The 20,257-nt window shown below is 47.2% G+C and overlaps 1 protein-coding gene across 1 annotated transcript in view; it reads left to right on the top strand.

Moving 5' to 3' along the window:
* The window catches only part of DNAJC25 (DnaJ heat shock protein family (Hsp40) member C25), an 82,160-nt gene that overhangs the window by 46,276 nt on the left and 15,627 nt on the right, over positions 1 to 20,257 (top strand). The window contains exon 3 of the mRNA XM_069630807.1: positions 19,132 to 19,602. Within this exon, the coding sequence (XP_069486908.1) occupies positions 19,132 to 19,602 (471 nt within the window). The remainder of the gene's footprint in view (positions 1 to 19,131; positions 19,603 to 20,257) is intronic.

The following is a 20,257-nucleotide window of genomic DNA, read 5'->3' as shown; positions in this document are numbered from 1 at the left end:
AGCCACCCCCTTCACTGCTGGTCTGCCCTCTGCTGTTCAGTATTCCGCAGTGGGGGGGGGGGAGGTTTGCTGCCCCCAGACTGCTCCCTCCCCCCTTGGGTGTCCGCTCCCACTTCTCATCTCAGGGCGCCTGGTGTAGGTGTTGGGTCAGCTGGGCACACGCTCTGGGTCCGCTCCGCCCACCCACAGCCCCAGGCTCTTCATAAAGCCAAATCCACAGACGGGCCGGTGGGGGCTGGCCGGGGGTCACTGCTATGCTGATCAGTTCGTAACCTGGTCTGGGGCTCCGACCGCCAGGATTTTGGTGGTCAGGCCGCCATCTCGTCACAGGACAAGGAATGCACTCAAAGGCAGCTTCTCACGCTGCAATTTTGATCACTGACAGTTCCTCAGTCCGGGACACCTTCAGCCATCGCAACAGAGGGGAACCTTTTCTTTTAGAACGTTCGAATCATCCGCATCGGGCACCCTAACACAGAGCTCACGACAGGCACAACCGCATAGCGTGCTGCCTAGACACGCCTCCCGTTAATTGATTTCTTAATGAGGGTGCCGGAAATTGTACTAAATGAGGTTCAGGGTTATTAAAAAAAAATTGACATAGATGTGATCCCTAAATAGGTATTTTGTACAGTTTTCTCTTGTAGAAATCCAATTGAATACCCAAGTTTTTTATTTATTTTATTCAGATTTGCAACTAAAAGGTTCTCTGAGACTCCTATGAGTTCCAAGGATTCCTGTATTTTCGATTTCCAAATTTGCATTTTTATGTTTGGTGGTGATTACATAAGTCAAGATTGCGCTCATCAAGCAATTTTCCTTTACATGTAAAGGGTACTTCCTGTATGCTGAAAGGAGTCTCCACATGTACATAGTTTAAGGAGACAATCCCTAATTCATGTGTAACAGCACACATGGATATAGTGTGGGGTAGATTTAAAACTGTTCTCCAAAAGAGTTCTTCCATCCTTAGCCAAAATATCTCGGGGCGCTATGTTCTGGTTTCAGCACCATAGACTTTTTGCTTTTAAAAAATGATCGTGGGCTTTAATGAGAATTTACCATATCTTGCCTGCAAGATCCGCGCTTGGATATGGCATTTTTAAGTTTCCTTTGTAAATCTTAATAGATTTAGATAAACTTTACCCACAGCCCTTAATGGGTCAATTGAACCTGGGTCTTCTACATGGAAGGAATCCGTTCTACCCGTATGCTATTTCAGCTGCTATTAAGTGCTGAGGGTGGCTGTATGCTTTTTCCTGCAGCGGAGTGCAGTGTTTTTCCTCTCTCCATGCTGGCAGCGCCTCTTTCTGCATGTTGCCGGCTTGATCAGCTGCTCCTCTTTGGTGCCACAGGGTTTTTGACTGTTTTCTGAGTCGAGGAAAAACCTCGATTCACCGCCGATGTTGGAATAGTGTTTATGTGAACGGGATAAGATATTTGCCCTTGTGGGTGGTTACCTGGCCATCCCTACACACAGTAAATGTAGGTTTTAAACCTAGTCATCTGCTAATCTGTCAGCACCACCTCTCTGGTATCTTTTGTATCTTTGGGCGCAAATGAGGAGAACCTTTTCCTTCGACACTACAGCTACATGTTGTAAAGGCTCTGAGGAATTTGCAGTAGTTCTCATTCTGGATAAGTAGCCGTGCAGATTGTCTGAGAATGGCAGTCTTGGAAGCAAAAATATAAAAATGAAGACGAACGCTAGTTACAAGGTTCTGTACTTGACAAGAATGATATATTTTCTGATGTGCTAAAACGAGTTTGAAACACATCTCCTCATGTAGGATCTGCTGTACAGGTTGTATGGGGCACTCTATGGCTTCTCACCCATTTGCCTTGTTCCTAGGAATGAGGCGCTCGTCAAAGCTAATTCATTGATGCCGGTGTCTAGGGTGCATATTGGGGATCTTGAGATGATGATGTATATGAACATGGTGCACAAATTCAAGTTGCGAGTTACTAGCCAGCAATAGTCACTCACCATCCCAATTCTATACATACACACAGCACACCATTTCTTACTTGCCAAGAGTCGAATATCACTAATGACTAATTGTGAGTGCACATTTTGCACCCTGCATATGAATACTACCTAACAATGCACATGCCAAATTTGCATCAAAACTTAAGTGGCCGTTTTGGGAAACGCTGCTAAATAAGCTGAATTCACATCCTCATTGACTTCCTTCCATATCCTTGTTTCCTCTCCTTCCACCACCCAAGATCCTGTACCTGAGACTGATTGCACACACTAGACCCTGTTCGTAATGTTCCCAGATTTGAGCCTCATTCACCCAGACATATAGCAAATTGAGGAAGCAGTGTTCTTTTTATCCCTTGAACTGCCCTCAAGGCACCAAATCATTAAGCGACTCTTCCCACATTTCTCCCACCCATTTCAATGCCTATTGCTTCATGCCAATATTTGCAAAAACCATTTTTCTCCCTCTTCTGAATGTCGGACATTTGTATATAGTTTCTTCAATTTGTTTTACGTTATTTTGTAGATAATTGGGAGAAAATATCCACCAAACAAAGAAGCACCAACTTGAATAGTGCTTCTAGGAATAATTTAAACTCTTCGTTAGCAAGAAAACACAGGTGTTGTGGTTGAAGCTATATTTCTTTGAGGTTTTATGAGATCTGAACTTCAAAACTGCAGTCACTGCTTCATTGATTCCACAAATGCCTGTTCATGATATGAGGGGGTGGGGGGTGAGAGGCAGGCAGTTTTTTCCATTTTATCCCTTGAAAGACCCCACAAGGCACAAAACCATTAATTGGCTCCAACCACATTTTCCCATTCTTTTCTGAGCTTGCCCAGTGAAGATTTTGAAAGCAATACTGTGATGGTTTTCTGTCATGTGCTCATTATGTGCCCATGGCAAAGTCATGGCTTTTTTGTGGGGTACGATGGGGGCAGAGACTTGGAGAAAGGATGAACATGCGTTGGTGAAGATCAGACTACAAAAAACCTGTTCCCTACTGTTCCTAATGGTCTATGACATTGCTCACAAAAAACGTACTTGTGCCAGTCCTGCATGGGATTGTTAAAACACTGAAAGAAAGTAGAGCTTATAATTTCAAAATGATACACTAAAATCGGAATTTAACGGAATGGAGTACTATTGTTCACTAGGCAGATTGGATTGCTTCACTACCCGTGGTCAGCTAGCTGAACCTCTACACAAACCCACTCTACAGCAGTGGTCCGCAACCTTTGGATCTCCAGATGTTTTGTACTGCAACTCTAGCAGCACTACCCAGCATAATTGATGTTGAGGGATGATGATAGTTGTGGTCCAAAACCTCAGAGAAGCCGGTTGCAGACTCCATCTTTACAGTACACATACTTGCTCCATCAATTTGCATGGTAAAGGTTTGCCTGGCAAAACTACACAATTGTATTTCTGTCTCGGCTAAATTGGAAACTGCCTTGGCGATTGTCTGAGCGCTATCCGGCACGTAAAACCCTTTGAAACTACAACTCCCACAACTCTTGCTATTATAGCCACGTGACATACACGCATGATGTTGCTGTGTTCATTTGTGGTGAACTGCATTTAACTCCCGTCTATCCGGAGATCGAGTGCTCCTAAACTGTTAGTTACGAGCTCTGTTCCCTGACTCCTGTTTGAATCCTTGACTACCCGGCGCTCGAATCAAGTTATTGTCTCTGCCTTGTCCTTGTCTGCCTCCCGACGCCTGCCTCCCTCGATTGTTCCCCTTGGATTATATGAACCCGGCTTGCTCATTATTGACCTCCCATTTCTGAATCCTTAAGTTTTGGTGACCTGATAACCCGAACATTTCCGTAAGGGAAATAGCGTGAGGTGAACGCCCGCTTCCCTGATCATTTCATTTCTTTCCTTGTCCACTCCTGTTACTTTGAACACTTTCTGCTGTTTACACTTTGGATTGCTTTGAACCTTTTTGGGACGCTCTGCTGTTTACACTTTGGATTGCTTTGAACCTTTTTGGGACGCTCTGCTGTTTACACTTTGGATTGCTTTGAACCTTTTTGGGACGCTCTACTGCATTGACTCTGGATTGCTTTGAACACCTTTTTGGAACGCTCTGCTGCTTTCACCGTGGTGTTCCTAGGATACTGGCACACCTTCCCTTCACCAGACATCCTCCTTGTTTTCTGCACTTCGATACTAGTAGGTTACTGGTATATTGTTCCTACGGAGCAGGTAAGAGTGGGTAATTGTGGGCGGTGTTGGCTGTTTGTTCTCCGGCACTACTTGGCTGCATTTCCTGAACAACCGTTTTGTTCTTTGTCCCTCTAGCTCTGATGATTCTGCTCCGGCCTTTTCACTCAAGCCCCCGGCCTGCCAGGTGTATTGATCCCTGTAGACTGAGCTCTTGAGAGTGAAGTCTTTGGCACATCACCATAAAGACCCCAGATTCCTTGAGTGAAAGGAACTTCCCCAGAAGAGTGGGGAAGTATTATCTGCAACGACCAGAAAACAATCTCTGAGTTGTGACAGATTTAGGAGCCTTACAAAACGCCTATTGGTTATGGAGGCTGCATCAGACCCAATGGCAGCTCTCATGCAGGCTTTTTCTGCCTTGCGTACCGATATGGCATCCGCCCATGTGGCCTTACATCAACGCATGGATGTATTACAGAGCTTTGTGCAGCCATTACCCCATGATGAGGAATTCGGTGATGCCGCTGCAGCAACACCTCCTTCTGTACCCCCCCCAGCTCCAGCTCCGGTTGTCCTTCCTGGGCCCTTTCCTTTGGCCCCACCCGAACGCTTTTTGGGGGATCCTAAGGCGTATCGGACTTTCGTGAACCAATGTCGCCTTCACTTTCTTTGTCGTCCCTTGGCGTGCCCAGACGCTACCACTAAGGCGGCCTTCGTTCTCTCCCATCTAGGTGGCACTGCCGCAGCATGGGCTAATCCTTTGTTGGAAGCTAATGATCCGGCTCTTTATGACTTCGATAGGTTAATTCAATCCATGAACAGCGTTTTTGATATGCGATACAAAGCACAAACTTCGGATTTGGAATTCTTGGCTATTAGTCAAGGCAAGACGGATCTCTTGCCCTATCTGGCTCGTTTCAACCAGTTGGCGGCTCAGACCACGTGGCCAGAACAGAAGAAAGCGGCTGTTTTCTATAAAGGTTTGTCGGATGATCTAAAAGATGCCTTATCAGTGGTGCCTGCCCTTCCACCCGGTTTTCCTGAGTTGCTCGACCTGGTTCTTCAAGTTGATGCTCGGATTCGGCAAAGACGGGGCGAACGTCTGTATCCTGATATTCGTACCTCTTCCCGACCAGATGGCACTACTCCTGTTTCTCAAAGCGAAGCCGAACTCATGCAAATTGGGGCCATCAGGGGGTCCATTATCCAAGGCTGAACGTGAGAAATGGGTACTGAATAACCTATGTTTCTATTGTGGCCAGTCAGGCCATTATATTCGGTTGTGTCCTAAAAGACCCGCCAAACCGGCGGGAAACGCCAGGACTCGTCCGTAAACCGGGCCTTTAGGATGAGTCAAATGTACCCGGGCTCGGATGAGTGTTTTCCGTCTTCACATGTTTATCTTACTATGTGCTTCAAGGCCCCTGGCATCAAATCTTTTTCCAAACCTGTAATGATAGACTTAGGGGCTAGTGGGAATTATATGGATTCTAGGTTGGCCGAGCATTACGGACTACCCATAATTCCCAAAGTACGACCTGAAGACATACATGCTGTAGACGGTTCCCGTTTGGTATCCGGACAAGTTACGGAGCAAACGACTTCACTACAAATGTCCACCTTACAAGGTCATTCAGAATCCATCACCTTTGACCTTATTACGGCCCCCCAGTTTGGTATGATTCTGGGTCTTTCTTGGCTGCAAACACATAATCCTGTAATTGATTGGGTTGAACAAACCGTGCGGTTCGCTTCCTCTTTTTGCATACAGAAATGCCTTGGGTCTCACGAGGCAGCAGCCTTCTCTCCCTGCCTGGCCCTGGTAACTAGTGTTCCTTCCATCAGTGCCTTATCCTCTATCCCGGTCCCTGTACTTCCATTGGAATACCGAGAATTCTCGGATGTGTTCGATAAAGGCTTGTCAGAAAAACTGCCTCCACACAGAGATTATGACTGCCCCATTGATCTTATACCTGGGGCAGTCATTCCACACGGCCGTATCTACTCACTTACTCAAAAGGAAGAACACCACCAGCGAGACTATGTGACAATGCTTTGCGCTTGGGACACATACGTCCGTCCCGTTCACCAGCGGCCTCCCCGATATTCTTCGTACCTAAGAAGGAAGGGGATTTACGCCCCTGTGTGGATTATCGTGCCCTCAATAATGTCACGATCAAAAACCAGTATCCACTGCTGCTTATCACGGAGCTCCTTGATAAAATGACCTCCTCTATCTTCACCAAGTTGGACTTACGGGGAGCATACAACTTGGTGAAGATACGTAAGGGGGATGAATGGAAAACCGTATTCAAGACGAAATTTGGGCTTTATGAATATTGTGTAATGCCCTTTGGACTTTGCAATGCCCCAGCGACGTTCCAACACTTTGTGAACGATATTTTCAGGGACTTGTTGGATTGTTACGTCGTAATATATTTGGACGACATCCTGATATATTCAGAATCCTTGTCTCAACACATACAACATGTACGCTCTGTCCTACTCCGTCTAAGAGAGCACTCCCTCTTTGCAAAACTGGAGAAGTGTGTGTTCCATGCATCGTCTGTGGAGTTCCTGGGGTTTCAAATTTCTCAAAAGGGAGTGCTTATGTGCACCTCCAAGGTCCGGGCAGTACTGGATTGGCCTGTCCCGACTTCAGTAAAAGCCCTTCAATCATTCTTGGGTTTTTCTAACTTCTACAGACGTTTCATCGCTTCCTTTTCCGAAATAGTTGCGCCACTAACTCGGTTGACTAGTCCGAACGTCCCTTTCCTTTGGGATGATCAAGCGCAATCTGCATTTCACAAATTGAAGGAGGCTTTTACCACCGCTCCCGTCTTGCAGCACCCTAATCCATCCCTTCCATTTATCGTGGAAACCGATGCCTCTGCAATTGCAGTGGGGGCCATCTTGTCGCAAATTTGTCCAGCTACCCATCGACTACATCCGGTGGCTTTCCATTCTCGGAAATTTACGTCAGCCGAACGTAATTATACGATCATGGAGAGAGAATTACTGGCGATTAAGGTGGCGTTTAAAGAGTGGAGACACCATCTATTAGGTGCTAGGCACCCCATTACTGTGCATACGGACCATCGGAATCTTCAAGCATTGTCCCATGTGAAATGCACCAATGCTAGGCAAATACGGTGGCATTTGTTTTTTACCATGTTTGATTTCACGGTGACATATCGCCCCGGTCCATTACTTGGAAAGGCAGACGCGTTATCTCGTATTGGTACAGATATGGAAACTACGAAGCAGTCAACCCCAGTATTACCCTCAGGGACTGTAGTGTGTTTGTTCGGTTTCTCCGTCCATCATAGGTGGGTTAAGGAGATGGGCTAAGGACCATGCTCCTATTCTTAAGGAGATGGACGCCGAACTCATCACCGGTCTTCCATATGTTAAAGGTCTACTATACCTGCCTGATAATCAAACTCGGTGAAAAGGTCTCGAATGGTCCCATGATCTCCCGTTGGCAGGTCACCCTGGCCGGGCTAAAACCTATGATCTTCTCCACCGATGGTGCTGGTGGCCTGGTATGAAGAAGGACACCGAACAATATGTCTCCAAGTGTGCCGTATGTACACAGTGCAAAAGACAACCGGGCAAACCCGTAGGTCTTCTAATGAGCATGCCATTACCCCCGTATCCGTGGCATACGGTCACCCTTGATTTTGTGGTGGAACTCCCTTGTATCGGGGGCATGTCCACCATTCTTGTGGTTGTGGATGTTTTCACCAAAATGGCACGATTTATACCGTGCTCGGGAATACCTACTGCTTCTATGTTAGCGAGTCTGTTTTTTGACCATGTGGTACGTTTTTTTGGACTTCCTACGGTTCTGATTTCTGACCGAGGGTCTCAATTTACCTTGCGCTTTTGGTGCTCCCTCACTTCCTCCTTGGGTATCGATGCCCGCTTGTCCTCAGCCTACCATCCTCAGACGGATGGCCAGACTGAACGTACCAATGGCACTATGGAACAGTTTCTTCGCTGTCTGTGTCTGCAACATCAATCTAACTGGTTCTCGCTACTAGGTGCAGCAGAATTTGCCTATAACAATTCTATACATTCATCAATTGGCTGCTCTCCATTTTATGCTTTATATGGTCTGCACCCAAGGACTCTGCCGCCTGTCTTGCCTTCTTTAAAGCAGTTTCCCGCAGCTAATGCCGTGAAGGATTCCTTGCTTGTCATCCGTAAATCAGTGTTATCCCATTTACAAGCTGCGCAACGTCGTACCAAAATGCAGGCTGACAAGCGACGCACACCGGCTCCTTCGTATTCTTGTGGTGACCGTGTATGGCTCTCTACAAAACATCTGGCCATTAAGGGTAAACGGAAACTGTTGCCATGTTACCTGGGTCCTTATACGATTCTACGGTGCCTTAACCCTGTCACTGTTTGTCTAGAGATTCCATCTCATTGGCGGGTGCACCCGGTATTCCATGTCTCCTTGCTTTGCCCTTTTGTACCTGGCACGCGGTTACCTGCTGTCCCTACCCCAGTTAACGTCCATGGAGAGGACGAATATGAGGTGCGTGCAATCATGGACACTCGCCTATGTCGTGGGGTTCGGTCTTACCTGATTGATTGGAAGGGGTATGGTCCAGAGGACAGGTCCTGGGAACCGGCCTCTAATTTGAACGCACCCCGTTTGTTACGTGCCTTTTGGTCTCAACGCTTGCGAAGGCTCAGGAGAGGGCGCTCTTTGTGGAGGGGTACTGTCACGTCTCGGCTAAATTGGAAACTGCCTTGGCGATTGAGCGCTATCTGGCACGTAAAACCATTTGAAACTACAACTCCCACAACTCTTGCTATTATAGCCACGTGACATACACGCATGACGTTGCTGTGTTTTCATTTGTTGTGAACTGCATTTAACTCCTGTCTATCCGGCGATCGAGTGCTCCTAAACTGTTAGTTACGAGCTCTGTTCGCTGACTCCTGTTTGAATCCTTGACTACCCGGCGCTCGAATCAAGTTATTGTCTCTGCCTTGTCCTTGTCTGCCTCCCGACGCCTGCCTCCCTCGATTGTTCCCCTTGGATTATATGAACCCGGCTTGCTCATTATTGACCTCCCATTTCTGAATCCTTAAGTTTTGGTGACCTGATAACCCGAACATTTCCGTAAGGGAAATAGCGTGAGGTGAACGCCCGCTTCCCTGATCATTTCATTTCTTTCCTTGTCCACTCCTGTTACTTTGAACACTTTTGGGATGCTCTGCTGTTTACACTTTGGATTGCTTTGAACCTTTTTGGGACGCTCTGCTGTTTAAACTTTGGATTGCTTTGAACCTTTTTGGGACGCTCTGCTGTTTAAACTTTGGATTGCTTTGAACCTTTTTGGGACGCTCTGCTGCATTGACTCTGGATTGCTTTGAACACATTTTTGGAACGCTCTGCTGCTTTCACCGTGGTGTTCCTAGGATACTGGCACACCTTCCCTTCACCAGACATCCTCCTTGTTTTCTGCACTTCGATACTAGTAGGTTACTGGTATATTGTTCCTACGGAGCAGGTAAGAGTGGGTAATTGTGGGCGGTGTTGGCTGTTTGTTCTCCGGAACTACTTGGCTGCATTTCCTGAACAACCGTTTTGTTCTTTGTCCCTCTAGCTCTGACGATTCTGCTCCGGCCTTTTTACTCAAGCCACCGGCCTGCCAGGTGTATTGATCCCTGTAGGCTGAGCTCTTGAGAGGGAAGTCTTTGGCACATCACCATAAAGACCCCAGATTCCTTGAGTGAAAGGAACTTCCCCAGAAGAGTGGGGAAGTATTATCTGCAACGACCAGAAAACAATCTCCAAGTTGTGACAATTTCCAAATTTCTTGCTGGCTGTAGAAAAATGCAAGTCTGTGCAGAATATTTGTTTGCATTCTCTTCAACCTTTTGCTAAAGCATTGTTCCTGTTTTTTAATCAATTTTTTGTTTGCCCCAGCTTCTTTTTGCAAATTGTAAAATGCAACTCATTCATACTTTTTGTTTAGAAGTAGGTACTTCGTTGCATAAACCGCTTCAGTTATCGGAGCTGCATGCAGAATTAAAATGTTGCCCTGAATGCTTGTAAAACAAACCACACTATGCATTGGCTTAATGGTGGTATCCTTTCATTTAAAAGGAGCTTGGGCATAAACTGTATGATGGGGTTGGGTGCAGGAATCTTTTTAAAGTGCCGTATGAGCATGCTTTTAGGGAGGGGTCTGACACCGCAACCTTAATGGGATTCATTGATTGACAGGAGTTTTGAGGAGATTGAATTTATGAGTAAAGATGAAAAATGTACCTGTATGCTGCTCTAAAGTAGCATTGTACTAACCAAACACATATGGATAAATTATGTCTACAGTATAAACATATAAAATTAGTGCTTGACCGATCCTTCAAGTTCTGCGGCCCGATGCACCACTTAACTGTAGAGCAGGTCAGCTACTTTTACTCCCTAAAAATAGGCAATACCTAAAAATAGGGAGTAAAAATACTCCAACAAAAAATAGGAAGCGCACCTTGTACCCCTGCTTTTACTCACACAGCTCCATGGATATGTTTGAACCAGTAATGCATGTAGTACGACAGAAAGAAATTACTGTTATAACTGCCTGATCGGAAAGAAGTAAAGCTGTAGCTTTTAATGTGCATGAATAACTAGGTGCAAGGAAATAATTACCAAAAAGGTTTAATTTCCCCAAGTTAATCTTTTTTCCTACTTCTAAAATACTCTCATTGTGTAACGCTCACCTGGTTCCCACGGAGGCGCGGCGTCGAAGGCGCAGAACTCTGAAGATGGACAGGAAGGGCCCCTCTATTCTGGCTTCCCTGGCTCGTTGGATACCCTCCTGTGCGTGAAAAGGGAGTATTACCAACTGTGGAACAATGCTCAAGCCTCCCACTCCCTTCCAACCCTCCACGATACCTCCTCCACGATTCCCCGTGAAGCCTCACCTTAGGGTTTGGAAGGATGAGCTCTCCATCCTGCTTCTGATGCAGGGGCGCGTTGAAACCCAGTTACTTCACTGGATTGAGGATTGATGGGAGTTCAGGTAAGCTTGACTGTTCAGGTAAGGCGCTGTAAAAGTTCTGTTCAAAAGTTCAAGCTTAATAATAATGTTCGTTGTCTAATTGCAGCAAGCGCTAATGCTTATGTCTTTTTCCCCTTAGGGGCCCGGGTTCGGAGTGCCGGAGATATGGCGCCGACCCGAAGTGAAACAGTTCTGGATGAGCGCTCAGGTAATGTCTTTGCATTCGCTCATTCAATGTCTTTGTCTTTTTTCCCCATAGGGGCCGGGGTCCGGAGATGCCAGGAAGCGGCAGGACCCGAAATGCAGTGGGAATAATCAAACAGGTAAGACTTAAAAGGAAACTGAGCTTTCCTTATTCCTTTTCTCCCTCTCACCTTTGTTCTTGTCTTTTTTCCTCTAGGCGCCGGGGCGTAGCTGAATCCGGAAGATCGCTGCTGAAGACGGAAGCGCCTTGCAAAGGTGAGTAAAATGCAGCGTTGCAGCGATCGAAACAAAATGCCTTTAAAATGATGTCTTCCTTTTCAGGGCCGTTGGAGAAATGACTCCGGGATGCAGATTTAGCAGGTAAGGGCTTTTCTTCTCCTATTCTCTTCCTTTCTCCCCTTGCAGGTGTTCCAGGGTGCTGGCAGGCGTGGCTGAACTCAGGATGCAGGAGCTGACACAGTGAGCGTCCAGCTGCTAGGTGCAGAACAACGCGAAGCATGTGTGGCTGTTTGGGTGGGGTTTAAATAGCCTTGGAAGAAGTTCCTGGTATGTATCCTTCCACCAATCAGATATGTATCCTTCCCCGACCACACCCGGGTGGTGAAGTAGTCCTACAGGTAAAGTAGTCCCATTCAGGCCTCAAGAGGGCCTGGATGAAGCAGCAAGGTCTGCATCAGGTAAGTGTGCACCCAAGCACTTAAACACATATCCTCTTCTATGAGCCTGGCGCCTAAGGCGCCAGGACTGGGGTCCGCTATGAGCCTGGCGCCTAAGGCGCCAGGACTGAGTCCAAAGGGCCCCGACTTGGGCCCGCTGAGACTTCCCTGGGGAAAATGATGTCTGCCTCTGGGGTTGCTGGGCCCGGCCTGGCTCCTTGGAGGTAGGCATCATGACACATTGGGAATTCGAATTACATTTTTACTCCCTGAAGTCCTTTTACGCCCAACTTTAAAAAAAAAAAATAGGAAGAAAATACTCACACTTGTGACTCTGCGGTGTACCCCCAACACACATGGCTGCCGATTTACACAGCTTTTACTGCTGCACTTGGTACTTATTACACTGGATAATACTTTTTGCTGTAGGAAGATTTTGCTTATCCTTTTAAAGAGACCTTGTATAAACTGGAACATTGTGGCCATTTAATTTATTATTTCATGTGTTAAGCGTTTCTCTTTATCGGGTCTCGCTCATGTCTTGCTTGAGAACTTCGCCGTTGCTACCTAGAGGTGAGCCAAAGCGAAGTAGTCCTTTCATGTCTATAGCTGGAATCTACTCCAGTCTACCAGCCTTAAGATTTGGGGAAAGTGGTAGCATGTGTTATTTCTGTGTTTTTGGTGGTTGTTAATCCTTCAAATTTCAGCAGCATAAATGCTGGATTTGGTATCCATCCATAAAACCCAGCTTATTCCAAACCCCCACACTTCCTATCAATGCCACTTCCCGTTATTCTTTTTGTAAGCGGGGATAGGGGGCGTAGCAATGGACATTGCTGGTATGTTTGCAACTAATGTTAAAGGACATTTGTACCGTGCACTATCACCACCAAAGTGGTCCCCTGGTGCCTCAAAGAGGGAGGGAGGGAAGGTGAGTTAGTGGGTGGAGGCTGGAAAAGTGCAAGAGTGCAGTGATGTGCTGTTGGCAGCCTCATCCCCGTGGGTCTGTCGGCTGGGCCTGGGGTGTATGCGGCTGGTAGTCGTCGTGTACTGATGTGCGAGTCTTTGTGTGTTTGTTTTGTTGCAGTGTAGTGAAGTTTGTGCGGTTTGTTGTGCTGGAGGTTTTGGTTTGGAGTTTGAGAGGTGTATGAAGAGGAGGAAATTGATAGTGGTATTGGTTAGTTGATATCTCTGTCCTGAATTGACCAGTTGGGCTTGCGTAATCTCAGTTGATGGGTGCTTGGGCACCCTGTGCCTCTGAAGGTTCTTGGCCATTTTGCATTCGAGGCCCCTTGAACATCTCGCTGCCTCCTCCGCCCGCTCCGTCAACGCCCTTGCATGCTCCTCACCCCCCCACACGGCTAGTTCACCTGCCAGTGTCCATACCTCAGTTAGTGTGGTGATTAATGGTATCTCGCCAGTTCCACAACCCAGTGGTACCTGGTTGTATCTATGGGGCGGTTGGGGATGGTAAGGATTGGCTGGGGTTGTTGCCTCCGTCTCCATGGGTCTCGCATGTGAACCACTCAGTCCAGCGTCACCCCTCCTGGTGCCCTGAGTGCTTCTCAGTCGGTTCTGGGAGCTTGTCAATGTCCTTTCCTGTTTAGTCATTTGTCTTACTGTTTCGGTTTTAGTCTCTGGTATTGAAGAGCCAGGTTTTTAGTAATTTTCTGAATTTAAGGTGATCTTTGGTGTTCCTTACTACTTTTGGGATGTTCCAGGTTTTTGTGGCTAAGTGGTAGAAAGCGGTGCCTCTGAGTTTTTTATTGATGTAAGGTTTTATTTCCAGGCGTATTTCGTTGGTTGACCTGAGGGGTCTTGTTGGCTTGTAGATTATTTTCTTTTGAAGCAATTCTGCTCCTTGCCCGCAGATTGCCCTGTGCGTTGTGCACATTGTTTTGAAGGCGATGGTGTTTTACTGGGAGCCAGTGTAGTGTTTTAGGGCAGGGATTATGTGGTCTCTTCTGGATAGTTTGAGGAGTAGTCTGGCTGCTGTGTTTTGGATCCGTTGTAGCTTCTTCATTAGGTATTCCGGTATTCCGAGATAAAGGCTGTTTGCATAGTCGATACTTGACATGAGGCCGATGATAGTGAGTGTTTTGTGTGGGAAGGAGAGGAAAGGTAGTATTTTTCTTGCCGTGTGGAGGAGGAAGAAGCATTTCTTGACTGTTGCGTTTATTTGCGGTTCTAAGGTTAGGGTGTTGTCCATCGTTAGGGTGTTGAAAATCATTAGACCAAGAACCGGGTAAACACAAGACATCCGCACAAGCAATGACCCACTTGCTCTTCTCTCCTCCGTGTACCACATGGAAGGCACAGCCTGTTTTCCCAGCGTAGCTCTGGCACACCTCCCTCACACTGTATATTGCTCAACTATCACGGTGAATCACAACTTGCGTCTCACTCTTACCCGTAGTTTAGTGTAGGGAAGTGACCATATTGTTCTGGTAAATTGGTAATTGCTCTGGTGGTAGAGTAAGTGTGATGCGGTCATTGTGCTAGGCAATGCATTCTGACCAAAAGGGACCCCCTGAGGTTCACACATCTGGTTATAGCTGTGGTCAGACTTTGTACTTGTTAGACGTCTGTGGTGAAACAAACCATTTTGATAGGCAAGATTGTGTGAAGTACCCTTTGGGAGACTACAGCAACCTTCACCTGCTGGCAATAGGAACCTAACCTTTGTTATACATCTGTCCTACACAGGTTAGTAGTGTGGCTGAGCAGCCAGGCTTATTTCAAGAGGGGTTAATGTGAGCAGTAGGAGTTTTACAGAGATTCACAGTGACAAGTATTCAAATAAACTGTTATATTCAAGGCTTCTTGATCAAACTATTATTAATTTAAGTCCGTTTAGTAAGCCGCCTTCAGAAGGGAGCAATATATAAGTAACACAAATACAAAATATGCACTTAGTTTCTCTAAATCAGCAAGCACCCATTTGGGATGGCAAACTGATTTTTCCTACACCCTGAGGTACCTAAATAACTAGGACACTGTGGACATATCACTGGTACATTTAGAGCAATACTGAGTTTGTGTCAAAGAAAAGGGTTTGGGAATAAAACAAAGGTTAAACAAATATTCTGAAGCAGGTAAGTACCTTTTTAACCCTCCAATGCAAAGTAAATTAACCCTTTTCTGGAGGAAAGGCAAAACAGTCGGAGGTAAGAAGAGTCTTTCAGGGAACCAGGCCAGCCAATGTTAATTGAGAAAAAGTCTAGGTGAGCTGAAGCACTTCTTGCAGGCAAGTAAGTCTTGCACAATGCTTTAGAAGTCTTTGTAGAAAAGTTATAATCACTGTAGGGCTACAAGCTGGGAGGCTTGTGAGGGGCAAAGCACAAGCAACTCTGCAGAGTCTCAGCTGAGAACTAGCACGGCTACTCAACAAGAGGTTAGTCCTCTTTGTTTTACAATACCTTTTGGTTTGAAGAAATTGGTTCCAGCTGACTTCTGTTTCTGTGTAGGTCTGCAGATCCTGTTGATCCTGTGCCTCAGTCGTGGCGACAAGCGGTAGGACGTCTTGGGACTCTAGCACTACGAATTGAAGGTCGGCTGCAGCAATGGGCAAACTTCAGATCAGCAGCACTTTGCGGTTTCAGCTTCTCGTGGCACTCACAAATAGTAACACTGGTTCTTGGCTACTACTATGGACTTTCCTCGCATCTGGGGTCCAGCACTCTGAGGTGGCTCAGGCTTGCATAGTCCTATTTCCTGGGAGTCAGAGGATCTTCCTCTAGCTTGTGTCCCATTTAAATGCACTCTCTCGATTCTGGTGTTCCTCTTCCTGGCACTGCGGTTCCTGCAGCAGCAATGGAAGAACAGCTTGCTCCGAGAGGATTTCCAGATCTCGTCTTGGGGTCGATTGGTGCCACCAACTCAATGGGAGAAGTCATCCTTGCAGGTCTTTTCTAGTCGAGGCAAATTCAGAGAGCACAGCAGCAGGGCTTCAGCGGGCAAACCAACGGTCCAGGAGTTGCAGCAGGCATCTCTTCCAAGTTCTTCGGATTCCTTCGTCCAGTGGTTCCCTCGCCTTTTATGCAGGTTTCTCCCATTCATTTGCAGCCTAGTTGTCAAGCACACAGCAGGGTGGCTGTCCTCCAAGGACAGCCCTCGAGCCAATCACCCTTGGATGCATTCCTGTAACCGAGGAGACTAAGCACAGGTAGTTTCGGGCACCTCCCTCACTTCCTGCCCTTCGTGAATCCCGCCAAAGACAAAACGAACCAAGGGACCAAACCTGGTTTGGCGCGCAGAGTAAATCTCACTAAGGACCTTTCCAACAAGAGATGGCGAAAAAAGAAGAGCAGGGCCATTTTGACAACAGTGGCACCCAAGGGTGTCTTACTGCAGCTGCAATTGCAGCCCACAGTAAAAACACAATTGTAGTAAAAAGTAAGTCCATTACATTTCACTGCTCTTGGATACAGTAGTTTCACCAAGAGAAGGTATTTAAACCTTTGTAAAATCTAACACTTCCCTGTGCCACTGCACTGAAGGTGCTGTGTGTGACTAGGGCTGTACCGAACTTCGGCTTCGAGTCCCTATTCTGCCGAAGTTCGGCTGAAATACAGCTATCCGGCTTCGGCAGAATAGTTTCTGTTTAGGGACTCGAAGCCGAAGTCCACTTTCTATGATTAGCTGCCCTCTCCCTGTTTGGGAGATGACAGCCAATCATAGAATGTTTGACAGTGTTCAGGCTGCAGAAGCCAAACAAGCTGTTTGCCTATTGGCTTCTGCAGTCTGACCACAGAGGAACCAGCCTAACGTGTTGAAATAGGAAGCGAGGGAAGGGAACAGTTCTTCCCGTCCCTCACTTCCTATGCCAGCACCCGGACCCAATCACCAGGTAAGTGACGCCCCCCCCCATACCCCCTCATCACGGTGAGGCCGCGGGGCCTCAGGGAACCCCCGCGGCCTCACCGCAATAATGTTTTGTTTGTCGGGCCACCGGTGCAAAGCCGGTGGCCCGACGTTTATTTTGCATTGGGGGGGCCGCTCCTACAGGAGCGGCCCCCCCAGACTCATGAGGCCGCCGGGGCACTTTGCCGACCCCGGCGGCCTCGGTGCCCCCCATCCCCCTCACCACGTGAGGCCGCGGGGCCTCAGGGAACCCCCGCGGCCTCACCGCAATAATGTTTTGTTTGTCGGGCCACCGGTGCAAAGCCGGTGGCCCGACGTTTATTTTGCATTGAGGGGCCGCTCCTACAGGAGCGGCCCCCCCAGACTCATGAGGCCGCCGGGGCACTTTGCCGACCCCGGCGGCCTCGGTGCCCCCCATCCCCCTCACCACGGTGAGGCCGCGGGGCCTCAGGGAACCCCCGCGGCCTCACCGCAATAATGTTCTGTTTGTCGGGCCACCGGTGCAAAGCCGGTGGCCCGACGTTTATTTTGCATTGGGGGGCCGCTCCTACAGGAGCGGCCCCCCCAGACTCATGAGGCCGCCGGGGCACTTTGCCGACCCCGGCGGCCTCGGTGCCCCCCATCCCCCTCACCACGGTGAGGCCGCGGGGCCTCAGGGAACCCCCGCGGCCTCACCGCAATAATGTTCTGTTTGTCGGGCCACCGGTGCAAAGCCGGTGGCCCGACGTTTATTTTGCATTGGGGGGCCGCTCCTACAAGAGCGGCCCCCCCAGACTCATGAGGCCGCCGGGGCACTTTGCCGACCCCGGCGGCCTCGGTGCCCCCCTCACCACGGTGAGGCCGCGGGGCCTCAGGGAACCCCCGCGGCCTCACCGCAATAATGTTTTGTTTGTCGGGCCACCGGTGCAAAGCCGGTGGCCCGATGTTTATTTTGCATTGGGGGGCCGCTCCTACAGGAGCGGCCCCCCCCAGACCCATGAGGCCGCCGGGGCACTTTGCCGACCCCGGCGGCCTCGCTGTGAAATGTGCCTCACCCCTTGAGCACGGTGAGGCCGCGGGGCCACAGGGAACCCCTGCGGCCTCACCGCAATAATGTTGTGTTTGTCGGGCCACCGGGCCAAAGCCGGTGGCCCGAGATTGTATTGCATAGGGGGGCCTAAAAAAAAAAACTATTCGGCTCACTATTCGGCACCGGCCGAATAGTTGACAAACTATTCGGTATCCGGCCGAATACTAAATATGCTATTCGGTACAGCCCTATGTGTGACAATGTAAAGATGATGCCTATGGAGTTTGTCAGACTCCAAAGTCAAAAGAAACCGTCCAAAACACATAAAAATACATGAGCGAGTGGGGGAAAATGGTCTTGCTGTCTCCAGGTTAGAAATTAAAAGTCCTAAAGTGCAGCAAAAAGAGCTGGGTGTCTCTAAGGTAGAAGCATAAATCGTCAATGAGGGGAAAATTCCGTACAATCAAAAATGTAAACCAAAACGACCCCCTGCCTTAAATACCTAGATAAAATCCCACAGCCCTTTACTTAACTTTTATAATTGGATTAACTCTTATAAGCCGTTACCCTTCCATTTCTACCCCGACTAAATTTAAGTAACCGAAGCCCATCAGAAAATAACATTGATCGAGAATAATGCACGAAAAATACCAAGCCAGTAACAAGGATGGACTGCAATTGATATTTAGCAAAACTCTGCTTGTGCTGCATGAACTTGAAAAACAAATCTCAGTATGCCAAATATGTATTGCAATAAGCATTCTGATTGGGTTCATGGCATGCATCCACTAATATATGCTTTTCCACGTTTGTTACATCATCTATAACCATAAAATTAGTTCTCAACATTGAGGCTGGGCTTCGAGTGCTGTATTGGAATTTTTATCATTCTTGAGATGAAGATTGGGTATGTAACTGGGTGTTCTGCAAAAGCATTGATGCCAACCATGTGCTTGATGTGGGGGTGCTTTTTGTGTATTTTCGGAATATGGTCGCAGCACTGTGGTGTAGATTCTAGAATGGCTGCATTAGAAAAATAATTGTAGGTGCTTGTCAAGTCTCTTGGAATTGTGTTTCATGATGGTTCACAAAGTGAGATTCTATTTGGGTCAGGAACAATTTCTTTCCTTTGTATCATGCAAACTGAACTGTTACTGTTGTTAAACCAAGATAGTGTTTCACTGTTTTTGTTTTCTTTAATATTCTAGTTCTACAGCTGGTGGGCCAGCTACAATGAAGCCATAAATTATATCTCTACGGTGCCAAAGTATCGAATTCAAGCCACAGATATTGCCAAGCAACAAGGTCTTCTAAATAGAGCCAAAGAAAAGGGTAAAAACAGAAGGTCTAAAGAGGAAATCCGAGAAGAGGAAGAAGAGATTATACGAAACATTATAAAGACTAAAATAGATATTAAAGGAGGTTATCAGAAGCCTCGAATATATGATATCCTACTTTTCCAAATCGTCTTATGTCCTCTGTACTTATGCAAGTACCTTGCGTGGTACTGCTGGTGGGTTTACACTTTTAATATCAAAAGACAAGAATATGGCGAGGAAGAAAAACTGTATATCGTACGCAGATTCATGAAGATGCCCCAGTCTCAGTTTGACACTCTGGAGGACTATCAAAAAACAGTTTTCCTTGAACGAGAACTTTGGAAAAGGGAAAACTATGAGGTGAGCTATCTGATATGCTGTGCAGGCACCCATGGCCTTGCATTTTCTTTGTATTTCAATCTTTTTATTGGCATTTACAAAAATAACAGTGCGCACGATTCCCATGCTCATATCGCAGCTTTCAGGAATCACCCGTGTCACACGGGAGTACAAGTAAACCAGATTAAACAACAAACATAATAAAGGTAAGGAAGCATAAAATATTTCTGCAGACTCATAGTGGTGCTTTCAAGGTTATCTAGCATCCCACCTTGTTCACCCAGGAGATCATACACCCAGTCTCTACATGTTTGAGCAAACCCAGAACGCTGTCTGGAGGGGCATGTAAAGTCCTTATAATGGGTGAACGCATTGTCTAAGAATCCGCTCACCTCCTGAAAAAACATTGTGCCTCGTCCAAAAAGGATGTCCCCTTCTCCACTCCAATCAGACCACATGCATGCCCACCAGTCATCGATCAAAGGGAATTCTTGGCTACTTCCAAAAGGCTGCAATCACAGCTTTAGCCATAAGGAGCATGTTTTGCAATAATTGGATGTCCAACCAGTACAGAGTCCTTGCACTCAGCCCACGGATGCCAAACAAGCAAATGATTTGATCCAGCGTCCGCCCCTGTGATACCATTCTGTGTATTCAAGTTGTCCAACCAGTAATG

This window comes from Ambystoma mexicanum, chromosome 6q (genome assembly GCF_040938575.1).
Source record: "Ambystoma mexicanum isolate Mex_15411 chromosome 6q, UKY_AmexF1_1, whole genome shotgun sequence".
Taxonomy (NCBI): domain Eukaryota; kingdom Metazoa; phylum Chordata; class Amphibia; order Caudata; family Ambystomatidae; genus Ambystoma; species Ambystoma mexicanum.
This window is presented reverse-complemented; position numbering and strand designations above follow the sequence as displayed.